Source organism: Centroberyx affinis, unplaced genomic scaffold (genome assembly GCF_046629955.1).
Source record: "Centroberyx affinis isolate AG114_WGS23_722 - 3 ecotype Tasmania unplaced genomic scaffold, CSIRO-AGI_Caff_v1 ptg003299l_1, whole genome shotgun sequence".
Classification (NCBI taxonomy): domain Eukaryota; kingdom Metazoa; phylum Chordata; class Actinopteri; order Beryciformes; family Berycidae; genus Centroberyx; species Centroberyx affinis.
Window position 1 is genome coordinate 25,009 of NW_027281309.1, and position 23,515 is coordinate 48,523.

The 23,515-nt window shown below is 42.6% G+C and overlaps 1 protein-coding gene across 1 annotated transcript in view; it reads right to left on the reverse strand.

The window, feature by feature from the left end:
* zmym2 (zinc finger, MYM-type 2) overlaps positions 1-23,515 on the reverse strand; it is a 55,109-nt gene that overhangs the window by 4,422 nt on the left and 27,172 nt on the right. The window contains 18 exon segments of the mRNA XM_071538573.1: positions 828-972; positions 1,953-2,195; positions 4,096-4,210; positions 5,787-5,929; positions 6,221-6,413; positions 9,613-9,728; positions 13,081-13,207; positions 13,331-13,347; positions 13,507-13,657; positions 14,247-14,368; positions 15,061-15,202; positions 15,610-15,638; positions 16,202-16,367; positions 18,040-18,212; positions 20,306-20,416; positions 20,419-20,455; positions 20,947-21,072; positions 22,890-23,005. Coding sequence (XP_071394674.1) covers positions 828-972; positions 1,953-2,195; positions 4,096-4,210; positions 5,787-5,929; positions 6,221-6,413; positions 9,613-9,728; positions 13,081-13,207; positions 13,331-13,347; positions 13,507-13,657; positions 14,247-14,368; positions 15,061-15,202; positions 15,610-15,638; positions 16,202-16,367; positions 18,040-18,212; positions 20,306-20,416; positions 20,419-20,455; positions 20,947-21,072; positions 22,890-23,005 — 2,272 coding nt within the window.

Genomic DNA, 23,515 nt, shown 5'->3' on the forward strand with positions numbered 1-23,515 from the left:
CCATATGTTCCTCCTGTACTTGCTCTAAATTTATTCAAAAATATTTCCTTTCTACCTTCTCTCCTTAGCTCGCTCTTTTCCTAGGACTCTATTTTATATTCTAGGATCAAACATATCTTTCTATATGTATTGTCCCTTGCCCTCCTTACTATTGGTTGCTTGTAATGTTGGTTTTCTAAGTTTAAAAGGAAAAAAATCCACCCTAATACACTTTAATACTGTTACAAAACATCCATTGGCAATCTAGCTGGTATTTCTGGGCCTATTTTGTTGTTTGGTGTATTTTTATTATTCCAATGGATAACTGGCCAAACAGATGATATGATTTCCGGTGCAGCTACAATTGATATCAGAAAATGTTTCAGGATGTAAAACATCAGAGGTAAACGTCAGGTTTTGGCGTCAGTCCCTCAGAATCAAAGAGCGAGGGCTTCTTTCTAGAGCCGCCATTTTGCACCGAGAGACGTTCAACAATCATACAGGGAGAAATCCATCGGAGAAGAGGAGAGACACCAGTTTCTCCACCCACAGGAGCAGGAGAGAGACCAATTCCTCCACCGAACACTACTATATAAAAAGTAAATTACAACACTATCACAAAATAACTCCTGGAATACACTGATCATCATAGATTGATGATATACTGTATAATCTGTAAGAGTATAAGAGGGTGGACTTTTCCTTTAAGCCTCAGTTAAATTATTAAATGCCTAAAATGTAAACTGTAGAAGGAGAGAAACAACGGCAGCACTGCAGCCAGGTAGACGGCAGGTTAGACAACAGTTTCTATCAGCATCATCTGCTCCGGTCAGCTGATTGAAACCCACCACTTGGACCTGTAGAGCTCGTAGAGGCGGCACTCGTGCGTCTTCACGGGACAGCGGACGGTGGAGCCTCCCGAGTCGTCGTCCGGCTCGTAGTCCCGGTCTCCCTCCTCCGCCTGGCGCTTCCTCTTCCTACAGCCCGTTTGCACTGAGGGTCGAAACAGATGAACACGCGGCATTACCAGCTTTTTACGGGTCTAAGATTGTGAGCAGGATTCAAAGTGCCCGTCATGAGACTTAGCCTGGTAATCCAGCGGACAGTACGATTAAAGGCCATGGTAAGAAACTTCAAGATTTACATGCTGATAGAAAAAGGAGGCACCCACAAACACTTTGTTATAAGAGCTTTGACCCACAGTTTTTCCACAGAGACCAAAACTTCTTTCTCGTTCCAGAAAGTGTCCTCATATTCAAATAATCAACACTGTTTTTCAGGATGTGAACAGCAATGAGTTATAATCAGTGGACACACAGATCATCCAATCAGATGTCTGGGACAGAAAACCACTTCCCTGACTCGCTGTTAAAAGATTTTACCAACACAAACTGTCTCTTCTGCAAAAACACAGCAATAACCACATCAGTATGAAAAAGGTACAGCAATATCTGCCTGAAGAAACACTACAAGACCATCTTTTTAAGATAATGGGTCTAAGATTGTGAGCAGGATTCAAAGTGCCTGTCATGAGACTTAGCCTGGTAATCCAGCTGACAGTACGATTAAAGGCCCAAGTAAGAAACTTATCACAAATGTTCAGTGTTTCCCCTAGAATTTTCTTCTCATCAGGGTGGAAAAGCCTCTGAAGCAGCATTTAGAGCATCATGGGACACTAAAACTCTCCACTGAAACCAAGACTGAGGAGATTCTTTTAGTGTCAGTGTTCAATGGTAGAGAAACTCTGGGAGACATTACTGCCTTTAAATGCAGAATTAATTTACAAAAAAACAGGACTTAATTAAGTGAATAAATAAAATGTGTAAAGAAAACACAAGTTGACACCAGGTTTTATAGACTGTTTTTCTGTAGCTGTGGTCAGGGAGGAACGCTGACCGGCCGATACGAGAGGCAAGTACCGACCCGATCTATCGGCGAACCGATATACAGGCCTAACCCTAATATCCACTCACCATGGTGATCCTGAGAGATGGAAGGCACGCGGATGCAGACGGCGCTCTCCTTGGTGACGGGGTGGACGGTGTCCGGGCCGTAGACATTGGCGAAGGACAGGCGCAGGTGCTGCTCCACGGTGCGCAGGCCGAAGTATTTGGTGTTCAGGTAGACCAGGGAGCGCAGCAGGCCGGCCGCGCTCTGCTCCCCCAGCTGCCGGCTGCTCCACAGGCTGCGCTCCTCCACCCGACCCCACAGAGAGCCTGCGGCACCGGGACAGGGGGTACACAGCTTTCAGGATCCAAGTACCATGCTTTACTCAACATTTTGGATTTTTTCTGCGTTCATAATCTCCTATTTTGGCTATTATGACTTTCATTCATTTTCATGCTGCATGTGTTATATTTTTGATTTTCATATCTATGCATTTTATTATTTTCTCAGTATGTCCTACTTTGATATTTTGCACCAATGCACACCTTTCTGTAATTCATATATTTTGATGCTTTCCATTCATATATTTCTACTTTATACAGTCTAGTGTTGTAATGTTGGTTGTATTATGTTTAATAGACCGAATTTGCTCTATTTTATTTTTCTGCCTTTACTACTTAGTGTTGCAATGATGCAATATCCCCACAGGGATAATTAAAGTTTGATCTCATTTTATCTAAGGACTTTGTTTGCCTACTGTCCTTTAAAAACTACCAAAATTTGTTTTTATAATTTTTAAGATTAGGTGTCACTCAAATTCTCTTGAGCACTTTCAGAATCTAACATATCAACACACATAATCAATACATATCAATGTTACTGCAATCAGTGTGTGTGTGTGTGTGTGTGTGTGTGCAGTGTGTCCTCATATGACAATACGGTGCAATCACAAGCAGTCAGAATGTGAACAGCAGTAGAGTTATAATCACTGGACACTTCTCTACAGAAGTCAGATGGCTGATAAAACCTACGGTTACACCCTTGCACCAAAGCTACAGTGGGTTCAAGAACAATGTGCTGGAACTTTGCACTAACACACACACACACACACACTCACTACCACTTACCCCATTACTTCATTATCTTTATATATTACTTCCCTCACTTGCTACTGTTCTCCAGTTCACTTGTCTTTGCTTGTCATCCGTTTTGTTTCTTTTGTTTGCTCTGAGATGTCCGGTTTATTTTTTTAAATCTCTCCAGAACAAATGTGAAACATTTCTCTTCTTCCTGTGTTTTATCATTCCATTACATTGATGTGTGTTTTGATCACTTGGCTTCTGAGTTTTAGCACTATGCAAATGAAACTAAACTGAATCCAAAACATCATCGTCACACGTCATCAGGTTTTTTGGGTCGATGCAGATTGCAAATTTTCTAACAGTTGATCGGCTGATCACTGGTCTGATTAATATGATACATTTTACACTGACTTTCTACTAACAATGGCACATTGTTCAGTTAAGAACAAAAAATTCAATTAAGCACTTATGGCTGCATGACACTGGCATGCTGGCCTAACCATGTGGAAATAAATCACATTTTTTATCCAACACAACATCCCTAATGCTGGGTTTTGTGCCTCAGATCAGTAGTGAAGCCACATCTACACTTCTGAAAGAGTTAAAAGAAGTACACAAGCTTGGTCTGCCAAGTTCCTTGATCAAGGTTTGAAATAAACACCAGCTAAATGGTGATAAATTTAGCCTCCCCAATCTTGTTTGTATGATCAGTCTGATCTTTTCTCCATTTCATTGTTTCCCTCATCAGGACTTTGGAAGTGCACAGACTCTGTGTCCCTGCTGCCATCCAGTGTCCAAAACTAACTTTTGTGCTCGCTGGTATTAGGCTAAACTAAACTAAACTAAAATAAATAAATAATTCAATTCAGTCATCGTGAATCAATTGTTTTCAGTGCCGTTTCATGTACAGAATCAGATTCTGTGTGTTAATTTAAAACCTTCTCAATTACACAGTAGAACTTTGTAATTTATAATGAAGTGCAACAGAACTCAATATATTAACTCAAATGTTTTTGTCTTAAAAACTAAAGGCCAGTGTGGTGGGAGACCCTTACTGATTTATCCACCCAAGACAAATTCCAGCAGCATGCGGTGCTTGCTGGGGGTTAGCTTCAGACCCGGCAGCCATCTTTTTGTCTGCACTCACCATCAGGAAGCACACTGGGCTGCCAGTCCTTCAGGACCTTGTTAAGCTCCTCTCCAAACTGCTGGTAGCATGGGTCGCTGAACAGGTCGTCCTTTCTGCCTTTGGCATGAAGATGCTGTACAAACACACACACACAAACTTTGTTATAAAGAGCTTTGACCCACAGTTTTTCCACAGAGACCAAAACTTCTTTCTCGTTCCAAAAAGTGTCCTCATATTCAAAGAATCAACACTGTTTTTCAGGATGTGAACAGCAATGAGTTATAATCAGTGGACACACAGATCATCCAGTCAGACGCCTGGGACAGAAAACCACTTTCCTGACTTGCTGTTAAAAGATTTTACCAACACAAACTGTCTCTTCTGCAAAAACACAGCAATAACCTCATCAGTATGAAAAAAGTACAGAAGTATCTGACTGAAGAAACACTACAAGAGTTTTTCCAGAATAGGTACAACACATTACTTTTGAGTATTTCATGCCAGATTTACTACCAGCTTGTTTAAAATTCACACTTGCCTATTTAATCCTTGTAAAATCTTGTTTTTTTTTAACACACAGATTAAGTTTGCCTTACACTTCAGCCAGAAAGCCATGCTCCAGATGACTTTGGATAATCCTGTGCTCCATTCTCTCAACCATGCTGTGCTGCTGCTTGCATGTGAGAGTGAGAGCAGGAAGGGACGTGCGTCAGTAATATATGTCCTACTGGAAGCACATGTCCCACTTTCAGTTCCCCCCTTCAGAATTGCTATCAATGGCTTTTTAATAGGAAGAAAGTAAACCAAAGTTAACCAATATAATTCTTACGATTTTATTTAGATTTAAGAGTCAACTAAAATAAAAAAAAAATAAAAAAAATAAATTTAATGTTATTTTAGGAAATTTTGTTGTTTCATTGAAACATGATACTTTGGTAATGGTACTGAAGTCAACAAACCTGATATAGTGATAAACCAACTCTCCTCACAACTCAAAAGATAGACAGGGTACTTCCTTGTGTATCATGGTGATCTCTTTTGGTACAGATGAGATAAATACCATTTACCACATTTTAACAAAGGAATAATCTGACATGAGTGTGATCAAGCTTCTTCACCAGGGTTTAATGTATTTTGGATTCTCCCATTCAGTTGCAAAGGAAAATTACCATTTCACGCCTTGTTGTTTTCCTAATTACACTAGTCCATACCCGGGGATGTGCGCGCCACAACTACGTGCAGACTTGCCAAAAATGCGCATAAACAGCGTAAATTTGGGAAAATGGAAAAATCAGCTTTGTCAGTCCCTGCCTATGCCAATGCTCAATGCCCATGTGCAGTTTCAGATTAATTGGCCAACCCATGAGGAGCAAATTGGATGCAGACAGACAGACAGAGTTTTCCTCATTTTATAGTAGGATTCCTGAATAATGAAGGGGACTCTTCACTGTTGTTGTGGTGTGGCTGTAGATCCATTCAGTAACGTTTTCAGTAAACGTGAATAGCGTGATAAGTTGGATTTGTTTCCAAATGTAGGTTACTGTGACACAGTAAACTGTCTTGTCTTTAGCCCTAGTCTCTACTCCAAATACTCTTGAGTTGTAGCTTGAGAAGAGTCAGCTCAGTTAACCTGAACAAACTGTTGGCTGACTTTGATGTACTAGGTCTTGTTTTAGACCTGGAGAGGTGTTGTGGTTTGCGGGACCGACCTGCTGGATGCCCAGACAGAGGTAGAGGATGCTGTCCGGGGCGTAGCGCTCCCCGTTGGGCCGGCACACCTCCCTGACGAACCGGGACAGAGCCAGGTCCAGCTCCCCCGAACTCAGAGACAGCAGGTTGCTCTTGGACCGGGCTGCAGGAGCTGGAATACACACAAATGACTTTTCATTGATAAATACTTTTTGTTTGAGTATTTGTACTCTCAGAATCTATTTCTACAGCTGTTGTTTTTGATGTATTCAGTTTCCTTCAACCTGCCTTGTCTACTGCATTTAGTGATTTCCTACATTTCCCAGAATGACTTTCAACAAACCCTAGAGAAGGGGTGTGAACTTTTTGCGTTCAATCAAAGATGGATGTATGGGCAAATAATACAGATTGTTTGTGACTATAACTGGCAAGACAAACACTGGAGCTTCCTCACCTGGTTTGGGGCCGTCCTTTCCTTTGGTGTCGTCTGATTGGTCAGAAGAAGACAGCGCCCAGCGTTTCCAGGCGTTGACGCCGTAGCGAGCCTTGAGGGGCAGCGAGCGCCCCTCTGTGTGTCTGTCTGCTGGAGGGGGGGAGGAAGACGAGGCTGGAGCAGACTCCCCCTCTACTGCCTGCCTCTTGTTCCCCTGCAACACACACACACACAGAGAAATTAAGATACTTGTGTGGACATTCTCAATTTACATTCATGTCCTACGACTTATCGCTAATCACTAAATGTGTCAACCTAATCCTCTTTTCTCAATCTTTATCCCCTAACCCTAAATAAGCTTCATCACTTGTGAGGACTTTTACAACTACACTGCTAAAAAGGCATCAATACTATTTTTATATAGTCATTTAGACGATAAAAAACAATTACTAAACTATTGTTTGCTGCTTTGAAAAAGATCTATGACCGAAACGTCGCAATATATTGAGATTTGCAACTAGATGGTGTGCGGGAGCCTCATATATTTATGTTGCTTTTCTCCCAGCACCCATGACTGAAATTGTCAGGTGTGCAAACTTTATTTTATTAAAGTCATGTAGGTCGAAACGCTACAAGCAACCAATCATCATCATTATGTCGAGTCCACTGGGGAAACTCGGGCTCTTGAGATGACACCTCTCCACACATCCCGGTCCAGCATGCCAGAGCGCAGTTCATCAGTGCTGGCGTAGCCAGTGTCCTTCTTCAGCTCGTCCACGTATGTTATCCTCCTAGCACCACGTGTGGCTTTACCATGCATGGGTTCCCAGAGGACAAGTTTTGAAGCGATGAGGTCAGGATGGCGCACGCTATGGCTGGCGAGCCTCAGTCTCCTTTGACGTATCTTTGTGGTCACCAGCAGTAGACCAGCGTAGAGGTCAACACTGTTCATGTGTTCCATCCACAAGACGTCCTGGGCCATATGGAGCATCCTGGTGTAACACCCATCCAGCGATTTCTCCTGGGCAGCGGTGAGTGTCCATGTTTTTGCCCCATACAGCAGGACGGATTCATCGCTTGATCTTCCTGCTGAGCTCAGACTTCCACATTTTCCTCATGTCGTGCAGCACCTTCCAGGCGATTGCCCTTCTGATCTTGAGGTCCTTCAGGGAGGATGAGATCCAGGCACCGAGGTACCTGAAGTCCTCCTACACTTTGAGGGTCTCTCCACTGCCGGTGCACACGACTGTGTCGTCAGTGTTGAAAGCCAAGACCTTGGTTTTCTTTGAGTTCAGCTGAAGTCCAACTCTTAGGCATTCCGTTTTGACTGCCAGCAGGAGCTTGCGAAATTGCTCAGCGGTGTTTGAGATGAGCACGATGTCGTCGGCATAGTCGAGGTCCGTAACTCTAACTGCTGGTACACAGCGACTCCTCCTGGGTGCTAGGGTCACCCCGAGCTCCTCTTCATGTCCAGTGATGGCCTTCCTCAATGCGTAGTCGAGTACAATAATGAAGAGGTAGGGAGCGAGAGTGTCGCCCTGAAGCATGCCAGCGAGGATGTTGAAGGTGTCTGTCTCGCCGTCAGGCGAGTTGACCTTGGCTCGAGTGTGCTTGTACGACCTGCTGATAGCTTGCACTAGCTTCTCAGGAATGCCGTATGCCCTCAGAATGAGGATGAGTTTGCCTCGGTGGATTGTATCAAAGGCTTTCTTGAAATCGATAAAGGTCATGATTGCTGGGAGGTTTCTGTTCCGCACTCCCTCGATAATCCTTCTCAGAGCCAAGACCTGCTCGACGGTCATCCACTTCTCTCGAAAGCCGCTCTGCTGAGGTCAGGGGGTCTAGCACAGACCGAAGGCGGGTGAAAATCAACCTGTTAAAGGTTTTGGCAGGAACTGAGCTGAGGCTGATCCCTCTGTAGTTGTCTGTGCTGAGCAACCAATAGTATGGAGTGTGAGGTTTGGGCACCGACGCCGATGTGTCACCGGGTGTCCGGTGAACGGCGTTTTCGGCACCGGGGCTTGGATCGGGAGGATCAATGCAGGCCGTGGGCGCAGTGGAGAGGACAGCGGCGGAGAGAGGAGACGGGACGCGCTGGAACGGAGATCAGTATGGATGTATGGACTATTATTCTGTATATTAACAGTCTACAGCGGAGTTAGTTACGCCATTGGTCGGCCGTGGCACGTGGCACACCCATACACGGTCCAGCCATATACTAGGTTTTGACCTAGTCTTGTTAGGAGCAAAATGGAGTGAGCAGAGCAGGAGGATGTGGGAGGTATTATTCAGTGGGGAGAGGCTGACAGGAGGTACTTTCTCCAGGACACAAAAGGATAAGATGACCTAATTTTAAAGAGATTCCTTAGCTTGTAGAAGCAAGACAGAAAAACTCTTTGGAATTAGGGTTACCTATTTTTTTTATGCTCCCATACTATGAGTAAACTGCCCTATATTTTGCCCTCTGTGCGATCAGGATAACCCAAAACCCAGGAAATGGAAGAGCAATATTCAGATCCCAGTGTATTAAGGTTAGTATTTCAAATACATCAGATCCGATATACTTGTAGCATCGTGCATTTGAATCCAACTCACAACCGTTATTTTACAACCTTTATCAGCCCTTCTCCATCTCCTGTCTTTGATGTCTCCCTCTGCTATAGACTATATAGCCTAATGAAGGAAACGCCTTTATAAATTAATTTAAAAAGAGCTGATATAATGGTGGCAATCTGAATACTCTCCACACTCTGCAAATTAACAAAAAACATAAAACAAAAAACATAAAAAATGGAGATTAAAGACACCATCTTGTTCTATTGGCTTGTTCCTATTGGCTTGAACGAATTCTCACTATTTATACTGTATGTGTTATATTTGAGTTTTGTGTGACACTGTGGTAAGCAGATGACTAAGTGCATGCGAGTTTGCGTACAAGTGTCCATTTGGTGTGTGTATGAGTGAGAGTGTGTGTGTGTGCGTGCGTGTGTGTGAGATTCCAGGGTGTGAAATTACCAACAAGCCAGCAGCCAAATGCTGGTGGTAAATTCTGTATGTGGATGGTAATTCTGCCTGCTCTCTTTCTCTCTCTTTCCTTGTTTAAAAAGTAAAATAGTGAAAGTGGCTGTTGAATTTTTGGATGAGAAAAAAAAAAAAAAAAAAAAAAAAAAACCCAATCCTGCACAGACCCCAGCATGGGTTATTATGTCCTCATAAAACCGAACCAATCACAGAGTGTCAGGATGTGAACAGCAGAGGGGTTATAATCCCTGGACATAACTGTGCTCCGTCTAGATATGCTGTGTGTGTGTGTGTGTGTGTGTGTGTGTGTGTGTGTGTGTGTGTGTGTGTGTGTGTGTGTGTGTGTGTGTGTGTGTGTGTGTGTGTGTGTGTGTGTGTGTGTGTGTGTGTACCTGTCTCCTGGGCTGGGGTCGAGGTGCTGGCTCCTCCCCCTCCTCTACCAGGACGGGGGGAAGAGAGAAGCCCATGTCCTCCTCCATTCCCTCCAGGACCGGAACCGGGTCTGGAGCTGAGACAGGACACCCAGGTCAATAGTTAGTAATCAATAATTATTACCTCATTCATTAGCATTAGCATCAGTGACTCAGCATTTAGGGGTTCAGTGATACAGCGTTTAGGGTTCAGTGACTCAACATTTCGGGGTTCAGTGACTCCATGTTTAGGGGTTCAGTGGCTCAGCATTTAGGGGTTCAGTGACTCAACATTTAGGGGTTCAGTGACTCAGCGTTTAGGGGTTCAGTGACTCAGCGTTTAGGGGTTCAGTGTCTCAGCATTTAGGGATTCAGTGACACAACATTTAGGGGTTCAGTGTCTCAACATTTAGGGGTTCAGTGTCTCAGCATTTAGGGGTTCAGTGACACAACATTTAGGGGTTCAGTGACTCAGCATTTAGTGGTTCAGTGACTCCGTGTTTAGGGGTTCAGTGGCTCAGCATTTAGGGGTTCAGTGACTCAGCTTTTAGGGGTTCAGTGTCTCAGCATTTAGGGGTTCAGTGACTCCATGTTTAGGGGTTCAGTGACTCAGCTTTTAGGGGTTCAGTGTCTCAGCATTTAGGGGTTCAGTGCCACAACATTTAGGGGTTCAGTGACTCAGCTTTTAGGGGTTCAGTGTCTCAGCATTTAGGGGTTCAGTGACTCAGCATTTAGGGGTTCAGTGACTCAGCTTTTAGGGGTTCAGTGACTCAGCTTTTAGGGGTTCAGTGACTCAGCTTTTAGGGGTTCAGTGTCTCAGCATTTAGGGGTTCAGTGACTCCGTGTTTAGGGGTTCAGTGGCTCAGCATTTAGGGGTTCAAGTCCATTTGGTCCTTTTATTCTGAAAATTTTGTTTGCTGGTAAAGTAGTGATGGTGGCTGGGGAATTTCAGCAGATACTCGCCTGCTGCAGTAGCCTATGGAAAAAAGTGGTTCCCTTCCCTGCTCTAAGCTGATTGGCTGTGACGCTCCCGTCTCCTCCTGCCTGGATCAAAGCTTAGCTCAACTTAACAGGGACAACATGTGCTTCTCTGCAGCCTCCCTCCGACACACAGGAATGAGATGTGAATTATCTGCTAGCTGCCGACAGCCAATCCAGACTTCCCAAACGTCCAGCAGCTGCAGTTACATAACAACCACTAATGAATTAATTCGTAAAGGAGGTGACCAGGACACCGAGAAGCCACACACGACAATGAGGACAAACTAAGAATGCTGGGAACGTTTTACTATACAATGGTGTGACTAAAGTGTATTAACCTATGGTAAAGTATTATAAGTATACAATAATACTGTGTAAATACTTGATGAAACCCAAAGCACTAGCACTGTAAAAGGGTGCAACAATACAAAATTTAAGTACAGCATCTACAAATGTAAGTGTTTGTAAGTGCATTATGTACTAGGGATGTTCATTAACTATCCCTTTTGCTGTTTAGGGTGAGTGCTTATTTTAGTCCTGGTGTTCTTGAATTACATGGTAGACAAATGGTAGTAATTTCTCGCTAGGAGAGTGCTGCATGGAGCATTTGTAAGACATCTGAGACTGTATTTAAAACTTCAAGGCTATAATAATCTGCACTTAAGACCACTTAAAGGCCTTCAATTCAGATAACTCAATTTAAGTCATTGTTTTTCTTCGAGGATTTGGTTTTCTTTTTTGTTTAAATATGACAAGGACATTTGCGTTGTTTTATTGCAGGAAAGGTGAGAAGACTGCTGAAAATTGTGACCAATACACAGAATCTGACGTAAATATTGCTTGTATTATAGAAACCTGGCTTGGGATGTTAGATGAAAGAGGAGGTGGGTGAGAGTGGGTGTGTTTTGGGGTTGATTGAGTTTAGGCAATAGTCTGTGTGCTAACCGCACTCCAAAAGAAAATCAAAGTCTTCACAAGATCATAGTTAGGTGTTTATTTAGTTAGGTGTTTATTGTGCAAAGAAAAGTGCTGAGTGCAGTGCAGACATCTTGGAGTGTGAACATCACAGACTAATGCCTATTCAATCTACTTTGCCTTCGCACTCACCACAAGAACAAACAAAAAAAGGGCACAGTGTGTCACTCTTCAATTTACAACTGGTTAAGTTAGGTCTGTGACACTTCCAGAAGACTCAAGAGTTCTGGGATTCCCTCCACATCCACTCTCACCACATCACCTTGACATTACACCTACATTTAGGCTTACACCCTGTCTGCAACATCAGTAATTCCCATTAGAATTAGAGAGATGCATGTCTAAAAAAAAACATAACAAACCCTGACATTCAAAAGAACCTGAACCTTGCTCCTCTGTTTGGTTCAAGACTTCCCACTCCTCCTCTGGACAGTACAACAAACCCGAAACCCCTCTGCTCTGATAGGGGTGACGACGGCGGCGCCAGAAATAACCAGGGGGAGGTATTTTAATCTCAATTACTGTGCTGCTCCATTAAAAAACCCCATGCAGTCAGATGCTGTTAGATAAGAGCCACTTCACTGAACAGAGAATGAATGAGAAGAACAGAGAGAGACAGTCAGAGAGAAAGACAGAGACAAAGTTAAAGTGAGTGTTGGAGACGGGTTGGGTAATGATAGATGCTGAGTTTTCCATCACTTTTGGATCGGTTTATTTCAGCTCTGCAGTGTTTCCTCCTTTAGTTCAGTTGGTTTGTCCAGGTGAGAACAATGACCTTTGAAATCTGGTGGCACCAAATAACAGCACAGAGAGTCTCAGTCCTCTAACAAGAGAACTGTGCTTGTTTGTTAGGAGTGAGAATGGAATCTGAACCAACTACAAGAAATTAACCTGAAACGCAAGGGTTTATGGGTAGAAGGAGACGGATGTTGACATCTGATAGCCAGCAGTTCCTCATGCTTGGATAGCCGAGCAGAACAAAATGAAATGAGGGCAAACCGCAGTCTGGACTGATGTTCATAATCAGATATTCCGTCATGTGTTTTTAACTGGTATGAATACCAGGGACTTAAATTACAGCAAAGATCACAGACAAGTCCATCATGCTGAGCTAAAGTTACAGGGACTGGAGTCAGATTTGTTTTACCAGACAGCAGTCTCTGGGGCACTCGTTCAGAAAAGTTTGATAGATTAAAATTTGCATTTACAACCAAACCAAAAGCTGTGATTTATTGAAAAGTTATCTTAATGTCAGAATCAGTGGGCGAACGATTCCTCAGATTTTCTGTCGTATATCAAAAAAGTAAAACCAATTTCCTCACTCTTGCTTGGATTTGTGCAGAAAGCATCTTGACAAGCAGGGTCTGTAATACCAAATATAACTGTATTACTGTTTATCACAATAAATGGATTAATCTTTATGGCAGTGATTGTTCCGGACTGAAATGGCCGGACACCATTCATCAATTTTTCCACATCAATTCAGGTGTTTACCTTGAGGAAAGTCCGTCTCCAGGTCCAGGTCAGGCTCGTATTTGTCCTCCTCTTCCTCCTCCTCCTCCTCCTCCTCCTCCTTCGCCTCCTCCTTCGCCTCCTTCTCCTCCTCCTTCTCCTCCTCCTCCTCCTCCTCCTCCTCCTTCTCCTCCTCCTTCTCCTCCCCCTTCTCCTCCTCCTTCTCCTCTTCCTCAGAGCTGCTGCTGGAGGACAAGCAGGACTCCCCCTCTCCACGCTTTTCACTCTTCACTTTCGCTGGCTTCACATCTGAAACGCACGACCAAGCCAAGTCATTGTCAGCAGGTTGTCTGCAGCTTCCACCAAGACTAATTAACACGCTTTAAGAACTTTTGAAGTCACATAGTAGGTTTAAAGACCAAAGCCTATATTTTGAGTTGGAGACATTTAAAAACATCATGAACGCACCTGGCTTCTGGTCCTCTGCGATCATCTCGGCCATGGACAGCAGGTCGGCCTCCAGGGGGTCAGAGGGCACCTTGGTCTTCAGCTCGCTGATGGTCTGGACGATCTGCTCCGCCCCCTGCAGGGTGGTGGGCAGGAACACAGGCACTGGAACCTGGACGGGACGGGACGGGACGGGACGGGGCGGGACGGGACGGGGACAGGGACATGGGCTTTGGTTGGTACAGTGAAACATCTCAGACAGTCCTTTTTCTTGGCATGATGGAAAGGCCTCCATGTTTATTCTCTGTTTACCTGGCTAAGGTTTTGGCTGAACACTTACCAGTATGCTCTTTCTCAGTGCAGACACCATATAGTTACTCACACTTCAGCTGGGAGCTGCCCAGTACAACCTGCCACTAGTATTGGCTGCTAAATAGCACCACTGGAGTGACTGGGGGTTGAGTAGCTTATAATACGAACAATAATAATAATAATAATAAAACCATATTCAGTTGCCTTTGCAAAATGTCAGAATTTTCCAGGCCCTTTGACTTAATTTTGTCGTTGTCTTTTTTTTTTCTTCTGAAAGCCATTTTTAATATGTATCATATAGGCTTTAATCAATATTATAGTAATAGAGTACTATTACTATAATATTTGACCTTCAGAATATACTTCTACCCCTTAGCATGTTTAACTGAAATGTGATCATGAGCCGTCAACCAACAAAGTCACCTGTTACCTTAAGGTTGGTGTCTTACCGGTACAGGCAGGGTGACAGGTGTGGGTGTGAGCTGGGAGTACATGTTCATGGGCACAGGGATGAAGACGGGGACAGGTATGGGCACCGGAATATACTCCCTCTTCACACCGTCGTCCACATCTGAGCACACAGACAAGCAGAACCATAACATTACATAAGCAAACTAGAAGGGCACTCGGCGAGCGCAGACCTCCGCCAAGGTTCGTGCTATTATTGCTTGTTCGTGAGTCGGATCCGGATCCGCTGCAGAATTTAATGGGTTCTTCCTTGGCCCATGCTATACACTTCCACAAAGTTTCATGAAAATCGGGCCAGTAGTTTTTCCCTAATCCTGCTAACAGACAAACAGACAAACAAACAAACGGCACCGAAAACATAACCTCCTTGGCGGAGGTAATCAGTGGATGCATTAAAAAGGCATTAAGCAGTCTGAAGCTTGTGCCTGTAACTGACAAAAACAATGAAGTCACATTTTCACAATGTAGAGGAGTAAGCTAGTAGAGCAGGGATCCAACAGAAACATCTACTGAAGAGATAATATATCACCATGATAAATACTGGAATAATAAAACAGCTTTGTCTGCTTTTGTCTGACAGCCCTTCAACCCCCCCTGATGCATTATGGTCATTTTGTGGTACGGGGCAGTAAAAAACCTACTTAATGCTCATTTAATTCAAAAGTAAAAGCAATAAGCCACTCATAACTATGCTTTACAGTGATTTCATAACCGTTAAGAAGTGTTATCCATGACACAAAGCAGAGTCTCCGACTGAACTTTGCAGCACTCTTCCGGTTGGAGTGATGCGTTTACCTGTCTGTAACTGTTTGCTCTGCATGTGTGGCTTGCAGTAGGTGGCCTTGGTGAGGGTGAGCGGCTTGCAGAGCACCGCCTTGTTCTTCACGTCCCTCACCAGCCCTCCGCCGGCGTACGCCACCGTGCCCTGGTTCAACATCTAGAGCAGGACAGGGAGGAAACACAGCACGTCTCATTCCATTTGAAAAGGTGACACCTGCTCTTACAAAATAGTCAACAGCGCAGCATTAAAACAAGTTATGGGATGGTTTTAAAGTGAAATGGTTGATGGTTTTTAAAGTGAAATAGGTAAGACAAGCCATTGGTTGATTTTTGATTCAAATCTTTCCAGAAAACTTTAGTCTTTGGTTGACAAAATGGGCAAACTTCTTCAGAGTGGATCCTCTATATTTTAGAAATATTGGATGATGAATTTAAGGCAAATTTTGTCACAAATACATGGGAATCATTTAGAACCACCAGGAACAACTAATGGATTCTAAAGAACAAGTGTAAATGTTTCACAGATAAATATATATTGTATGTGACCGACCAATTCTTACTTACCCCAAGTTTGGTCCCATGCACATCTAATCCTGTGAGTGGAAAATGAAAGACATTATATCTTTGCGTTATGAAGAAATTTGAATGACACGCACACATAAATACACACAGTCACATATGCAGACATAGACACATCATTTCATTCCGCTTGTAACAATTTTCATTCCCTAATCCTCAAAATAAATATTTTCTATTACGAGGGCAAGCAAATGTGTCCTCAGAGGTGGGTAATTTGAAATTTGAGACTTTTGCCTAAAGAAAGAAGAAAACACACACAACCCTGTACTTCTATCCTCATGAGGAACATCTATTGACTACATTCATTCCCTATCCCCTAACTCTTACACTCACCACTACATGCCTAACTTCAACCCTTATCTTAACCTTAATCTAATCCTAATTATAACCTTAACCCTAAAACCAAATCCGGACCCTAAAACAGCCCTTTGAAGAAGTGAAGACCGGCCAAAATGTCCTCACTCTAAAGGTTTAAAACTCAAACTGGTTCTCACAAAGACAGAAGTACAGGAACACACACACACACACACACACACACACACACACACACACACACACAGACAGAGAGAGCTGGTACCTATGCTGGAGTTCTCGGGGCCTTTCTGTGTGACCATGATGGGCTCGTTCTGCTGGCAGTAGAACTTCAGCAGACACTGCTGGTCACAGAAATGCTTCATCTCTGCTCTCCACATCACTGACTCCGTCAGGTTCCCCTGCACCTTACAGCAGTCGCAGCGCGCCGCCTGCTGGCCACAAGGGGAACATTCTGAGAACATTTACACAAACCTGTACATCATTTTCCAGAACTTTTCTGGGACTGGGGAACCTTATTTTTCCCCGAATTCAGTGGCTTGTCCAGGATTTCATTGGCCAAGGGAACCTGGACGCATTGGAGTATGGAGTATGATGTGAACTAAGGTTCAACTAATATGGGTTTTTAAAGGAAGAAGAGGAAGAGAAGGGAGAGGAGAGGAGAACAGAGAGGAGAGGAACCCCAAGAGAGGACCACCCCCCCCCAGCCTTCGACAAGAAAAAATCCCATCACAGCTTTTGTCTATGGTATAGTGATATCCTAATGTTACTTATAACCAGTGTTGGGCAAGTTACTGAAAATTAGTAATTAGTTACAGTTACTAGTTACTTCACTCAAAAAGTAATTGAATTACTTTACCAATTACTGCATAATAAAAGTAATTAGTTACTAGGGAAAGTAACTTTTGCGTTACTTTTAAATGTCTGCTTCAATTCTCTTATTACACATAGCTATATTATTTTAGTGTTGCTGTGGCACAGTGTGGGACAAGACCTATCATTGTACCCATTATCACTATGATGAAAAGTAAGTAGTGGAACAATAAAACACAGTAGATATGTTTTGATAGGCGTATTTATTGCAGCCTCGACAGGCTTTCAGATCAGCATTAGTACACTGTGTGGGCTAAGTTACGGACCGGTAGCAGTGTTGCCAACTCTTTTCCAAGGAAAGTAGCTACTGGCTGCTCAGAAAGTCACTAGAGGTTGCCAGATGATGTCATATGATAATTTGCATATCAATATATAATGCTGCACTTGTTATGCACCTGTAGCCCGTTTTAATATAGGCGCTGACTCCGCCCACCCGGGCCAGTTTTGGCGTACGCCGGTAACAATTACAAGTGGACCCTATCCTTTTGGCTCTTCCTTGCACAAGTATCTAGCCTGATCCCAGTGAAAGATCCCCCTAATCATTTTAAAATTTCTTTATTTACGCAAAATAGATAGTGGGTATTATTCCTTGACTGTCTTGCATATAGTCTGGTTTGGATTTACCCCTAAAAACCCTACAAGGTGGATGACACAGCCAATATCCAATTATTATTATTTTTTGCCTTGATTAGAAAGTGGAAAGTGGAGGGGGAGAGGAAAGACTCGGGTAGAAGTAGAGAGAGAGGGGGAAGACATGCAACAAAGGTCCTGGACGTTGTGATTCGAACCCAGGACGTCATGGTTACATGGTATGCACCTTAGACCAGTGGTTCTCAATGTGGGGTCCGGGGACCACCAGGGGTCCTTGAGGGCATTCCAGGGGGTCCCCAGCAAATTGATGAATTAAATTGTTAAACTTCATTATTTGTCATTTTAGAATGACTATTTTGATCATAGTTTCTGTTATCTCTCTACCTACAGTACAGATAGTCATGGAATTCTGGGCGAAATCATATCTGACAATAAAAAATATTCTCAGATTTGGGTCCGGGAGACAAAATCTCATCAAATAGGGGTCTGTGGCCCTAATGTGGACTAAATTAGGGGTCCCTGATATGAAAAAGGTTGAGAACCACTGCCTTAGACCACTGAGCCACCAGGACGCCCCCCATGTACAATTTCTAAAAAAGTCCAAAGTGATGTTTGGCTGTGAGCGTGGCGTGAACGCACCTTGTAGTACCAGTCGTGGAACTTCTTGGCGCAGGCCTCGCTGCAGAAGTCGCGGGTCAGGCCGCCCAGCTGCCGCGTCACTCCTCTCTTACACAGCTGGCTGCAGTGGTTACAGGTGACGCACTTCAGACCCAGACGCTTCACAAAGTCCTGCTTAAACAGCAGCTTACAGCCTGGGAGGGGAGACAGAAAGACAGAGACAAGGCGGAGAGAGAGAGAGACAGAGAGAGAGAGACAGAGAGAGACAGAGATGTTGGTCTCATCCTGAAGCAACAAAACATGATAGAGAACATCTGGGATCAACAACATCACGTCTCTGATTTAGTCTCAGGCATGACACCAATGATAGCTGGGTATCAAGGTTCCCACTGTGACCCCAATATGAAATGCTTTCCATGACTTTTCCTTCCTTCCTTTATAAGACTAATATTCAACGTTCCTGCGCAATTTCAATTTTCCATACTTTTCCAGACCAGAATTTCTTTTTTCAGATTTTGCTGCTCAGAATGGTTTACACTGATACTCATCTTGCCAACACTATAATACTAATAATACTAATACATAGCATAATACTTACACCTACCATATCTCTATTCTATATCTATATCTATATATCTATTATTTTTCTCACAGACAAATATCACAATGTGTCGGAACAATACAACAGTATTTTCCAGCAATTTCCAAACTTATCCAGACCTGGAAATTGCCAAATCATTTTCCCATACATTTCCAGACCTGTGTAGGAACTGACGAATATTACATGGAGACCTCATGCAATTCATGAAATCCCCCCTAACCTCTGAAATTTGTGAAACACATTTGCACAGGACAATGAAATTCACTGAAATCACCGGTGCCACGGATACAGTTGTATAAAGTCAAGATTTTACAATTTATCACATCTGGATTTAGAAAAGCAAAACTTTGAGTTTGCGCTGTAACCTTCCTCTATGGATTCTGCTACTGCCTCCATTTTTCATGACAGGAAGAAGAAAGAAATTGCGTGTCTAGAAGAAGAAGAAGAAGAAGAAACTGCGTGCCAAAATAACTTCTGGTTGAAACTACAGAGAGTTTGATTCACGTGGGCTTAGCGTGGGCTTAGCGTGGGCTTAGCGTTATCAGGGGACTTCTGTCGCCAAAATACGACAGGTAATTTGTGCTGGAATTTTTTCTTTACGAATTACAGACATAGCAGATTCGCACAGGACTAAAATCTCCGATAATCGCTGCAATTACTCCAAATCCCTGGACGTCTCCAGGTAATATCAGTCCTGTGTGAATAGGGCTTCAGCCAGAGGGCTTCCATGACCCAAAAACACTCTCCCTTCCTGGTTTGCTAATGTTGTTTTTCAGCCCAGAAAAGCTCTACAGGGGTAAACAGTCTGCTTTCCACTGCGGTTGGGCTGAAAATCACCATGTAATGCAATGAATGCAAGAAACAAGGAGTAGGGGAGAGAGAGAGAGAGAGAGAGAGAGAGAGAGAGAGAGAGAGAGAGAGAGAGAGAGAGAGAGAGATGAAACATGTGATGAACTGATGAAACTTTGTCTAGGAGAAGAACCACAATTTACACACTTAGCCGCACAATATGTAACACTCTGCCATGATATTAGAGAAAAAATGAATGTTAATTAGAACTTCTTGAATATTGTAACACTATGTAGTTACATTTCACATTTATGACCATTGTTAGTAGAATCTGATTATTTACTTTGGAATTTGGAATTTGATTTTATTGTATTTTTTTATATTATCATATTTCTCCGGGTAATACAAGACATTGGATTGCATTGAATCTAATTGCCTAATTGTATCCTCTTTTACAAATTTAACATATTTTATGTACATGTATGTATGTATGTGTATGCATGTATGTATATACGTGTATATATGCGTATGTGTATGTATATATCTATACTACATATATAATTGTTTATTGTTCTGCTTTGGCAATAATGGTTGATTAGCATTCATGCCAATAAAGCTTATTTGAATGTGAGAGAGAGAGAGAGAGAGAGAGAGAGAGAGACAGAGAGAGAGAGAGAGAGAGAGAGAGAGAGAGAGAGAGAGAGAGAGAGAGAGAGAGAGAGAGAGAGAGAGAGAGAGAGAGAGAGAGAGAGAGAGAGACAGAGAGAGAGAGAGAGAGGGAGAGAGAGAGAGAGAGAGAGGGGCAGAGAGCATCTCAAGTTGCATGTATGCTCCTTTTTTGTATTATTGGTAGGATGATTTTTAATTTGGGGATCTTATAGCTGGTAAAGCTGGTACCTTCGCTGCAAAAGGGCCTCTTGACCCCAGAGAACTTGACGGTCTCGTGTAGCGTCTTCTCCTCCTGGCAGTACTCGCAGAACGTCACGATGCAGTGGAGCTTCTTGTATCCTCGCAGCACGTCTTGCTGCAGAACTGGAACACCTTGTCCTGCACACACAAACACACACACACACACACACACACACGTTTGTACTTATGTAGAGATTCTGGACACGAGATTCATTTCCTAACCCCTAACCCTGACAATTTCTTTTTCACATTAGAATAATAATAAAGAAATAGGATATATTATTCACTCTCAGTCTGTTCTGCTGTTGTGCTTTAGCAGAATCTGTCCTACAGCAAACACCTTTTGTAGTCTGTTCCCACTATTCAAAAGACCTTTTGATGGCTTTTTAACAAAAAATTATGTAAGTCAGTTTACTTGTTTACTTGTATAATTATTGTATATTAAAAAACTTCAAGTGTCACATTATTTTAGCTATTTTAGTTTCTTTTTTGCTGTGGTATAATTTTAGAACAAAAACTGTGGCACTTTGGTAATGTGACACACACAACTGTACTAATACTGCTGTATTTATGGAAAAAAAAAGATGGTGGCAGTATATGATTGTGATTGTGTCAGTCACATGACTCACCTCCCACTCCAGGGTCTCAGGCTTTAAGCTGAAGGCTCCTCGACAGTAATTACATTTGAGCTGGACGCTGTTGTTTGTAGTGGAGAGCGGCGTCTGGCCGTTGGTGGCTGTTTGGAGAGTAGCATTCTGGAAAGGAAGACAGGAAAAACTTTCTTACACCTGCAGCAGATAAATCACAAGAGGCACTAGAGCTGCCTAACGTCCCGCCATAATCACCACGATATGTCAAACATAACCAGTTATGCTAAGGAGGTCATTGAGACACTTAATGCATTAATTAGCAAATATTTCTGTAAACAACCTGTCTTCACATAACACATGAGTGGTATTAATATGAATTCTGTATCTTACAGCATTAAGGAGTTATATTAGTTTCAAGAAAATCAGTTTCTTTTCGTCAATATGCAAATTTATGCAGCAAGTTGTTTCAAAATCTGATCAGATCATCTACTGTATAGCGGGAACATGTGGTGTTAGTATGACCTTTCTATCATGTATTGTTCTTGAGTTATTGACTCCACCATGACATTATGTCAAAAATAATGACAAAAATAAACAAACAAACCGCGTTTAAAAGAATATAGTATACATGCTTTTGTACAGAGCAGAATTATTCTGGCGTAGAATTATATCTTCCCTGTGCTCTTTAATCTTTCAATTCAGAAGTACATGTCACCATGAAAAAATTAAAAATCCCTCAGAAATCAGAAAAAGTCTTCATAAAGCTCTGTGAAATGCCTCAAGCGTAATAAAAGCACAGTATAGCTATAAAAGTCATAGTAAATTTCATAAAAGCCGGGCCAGCCTTCCCTTAGAGCAAACACACATTTCCTTGAGCGGCAGGACGTTAGATAAAGATTCTATAGTTCGGGGTCTATTCACCATTTTGTCACAGCCCAAGCACGCTGAAAGGAAAATAATTTTCAGCAGCTGAAAAAGCAGAATTGCCGAAGCACTTAGAAGGTAAAGGGAGATAAAAGCGCGGCCTTCCTCCAGCGCTCTGAATTCAGATCTGAGTCCATCTTCCCAAAGCCGCTCCTAACCTTAGTTCATTATCCAGGTCGACTGAGCATGCATGCTCCTTTTCAGCTTCACACTCACTCAGCTGGTGAGACACTACAGCTGTGCGATACAATATCATTTTAATTGAATTTGGTTTGACTGTATAAACATTAAAGAAAGACCGGTCTGAGATATTAATGAAGAGCAGATTCAGCTGGAATGGATGAAGGGGGTTTCTACAGTGTTCCTACACAGTTTCAATTTCAAAACTCCAGACTTTTTCAGAACCTTATTTTCTTGATTCGATTTGAAGATTTTGGTAATCAATTTTAGATCATTGTCTTGTCCCTACAAACTGCCATTAGACTGATATTCAGACTGAATGTCCATCTGGTTCCCACTCCATCATTCAGCCTGAGATTTCCTCCTCATTAGTCATTTTCTGTGTGGGGGGGGTTGATTTTCCCCGACCATTCAGTAGTGACCGACATATCCAATTGCTCTGACGTTACTTCAGTCACACTGATGCTGCAGCCAGTTAGCCTCTACATCCAAGTTTATTCTTCCGAAACACCAATGAAAAACGGAACAGTTCAAACTTTAGTCCCGCCCACAAAGGCCCTGATTGGCTCGACAAAATCTGAAGAGTGGGTGGGACGAGATTCAGGAGTCTGGAACCAGGCTGAACTGCCATGTCACTCCATGGATGAAGAAGATTATTCTTCATAGTGACAAATACCAGGATATTTGAGATGACAGGCAACAGAAAATATGTAGTTGCATGTGTATCAGGTCAGTATAACAACATTTTTCCATAATTTTCCAGTCTTTCCGGAGCTGTGTAGGAGCCCTGCTTCGACAACGCGATATGCAATATTCTCTCCATTCCTGAATTTTCTTTTTCTAATGTGAGCCGGACTCGTGGTTCGGTGAGCTCATACCTGGAACTTGGTGACGCACTGCGAGCTGCAGAAGTTGAGGATGTTTCCCTCTGGCAGTGTGGCTTGGTACTGCGGTAATGAATTCCTCTTACAGAAGTGACATGTGGGCTCTGCGTCTGCACACAAACACACACACACACACATTAAAACCTACACAAAATACAGTATATTTAGGATTACTTTTTTAAAATCTCCTTTTATAGATTTTACTCCTCCTACTTACTATTCCATTTATGCGTTTTCATGAAGCATTTTGTAAAGTCTACTTTTAAGTAACTGCTCTTTAAATAAACACACAGCACAAAATAATGGGGGGCAAAACAGCAATTACCAGGGAAACAGCAATTAGCATTAGCATGACAAGTTGCAAAGAGTTGTGTGTGTTAATGTTTGAGAGAAATATTTATATCCTGTTGATTTTCCAGGATCATTCAAGGCCTTCGACATTTTCATTTCCATTCATACAGGTCCAATAAAATTTCAAATCTACTGTTTCTTCTTTTATGTAGAAACAACATGGGACGAAGATTTACAAGCTCAGCACACCAGCTGGGGACAGCTGAGTTTGCTAGGACAGCATTATATATTTTAATAATCCTCCTTGGTTTACTGGTATTCTCATTAAT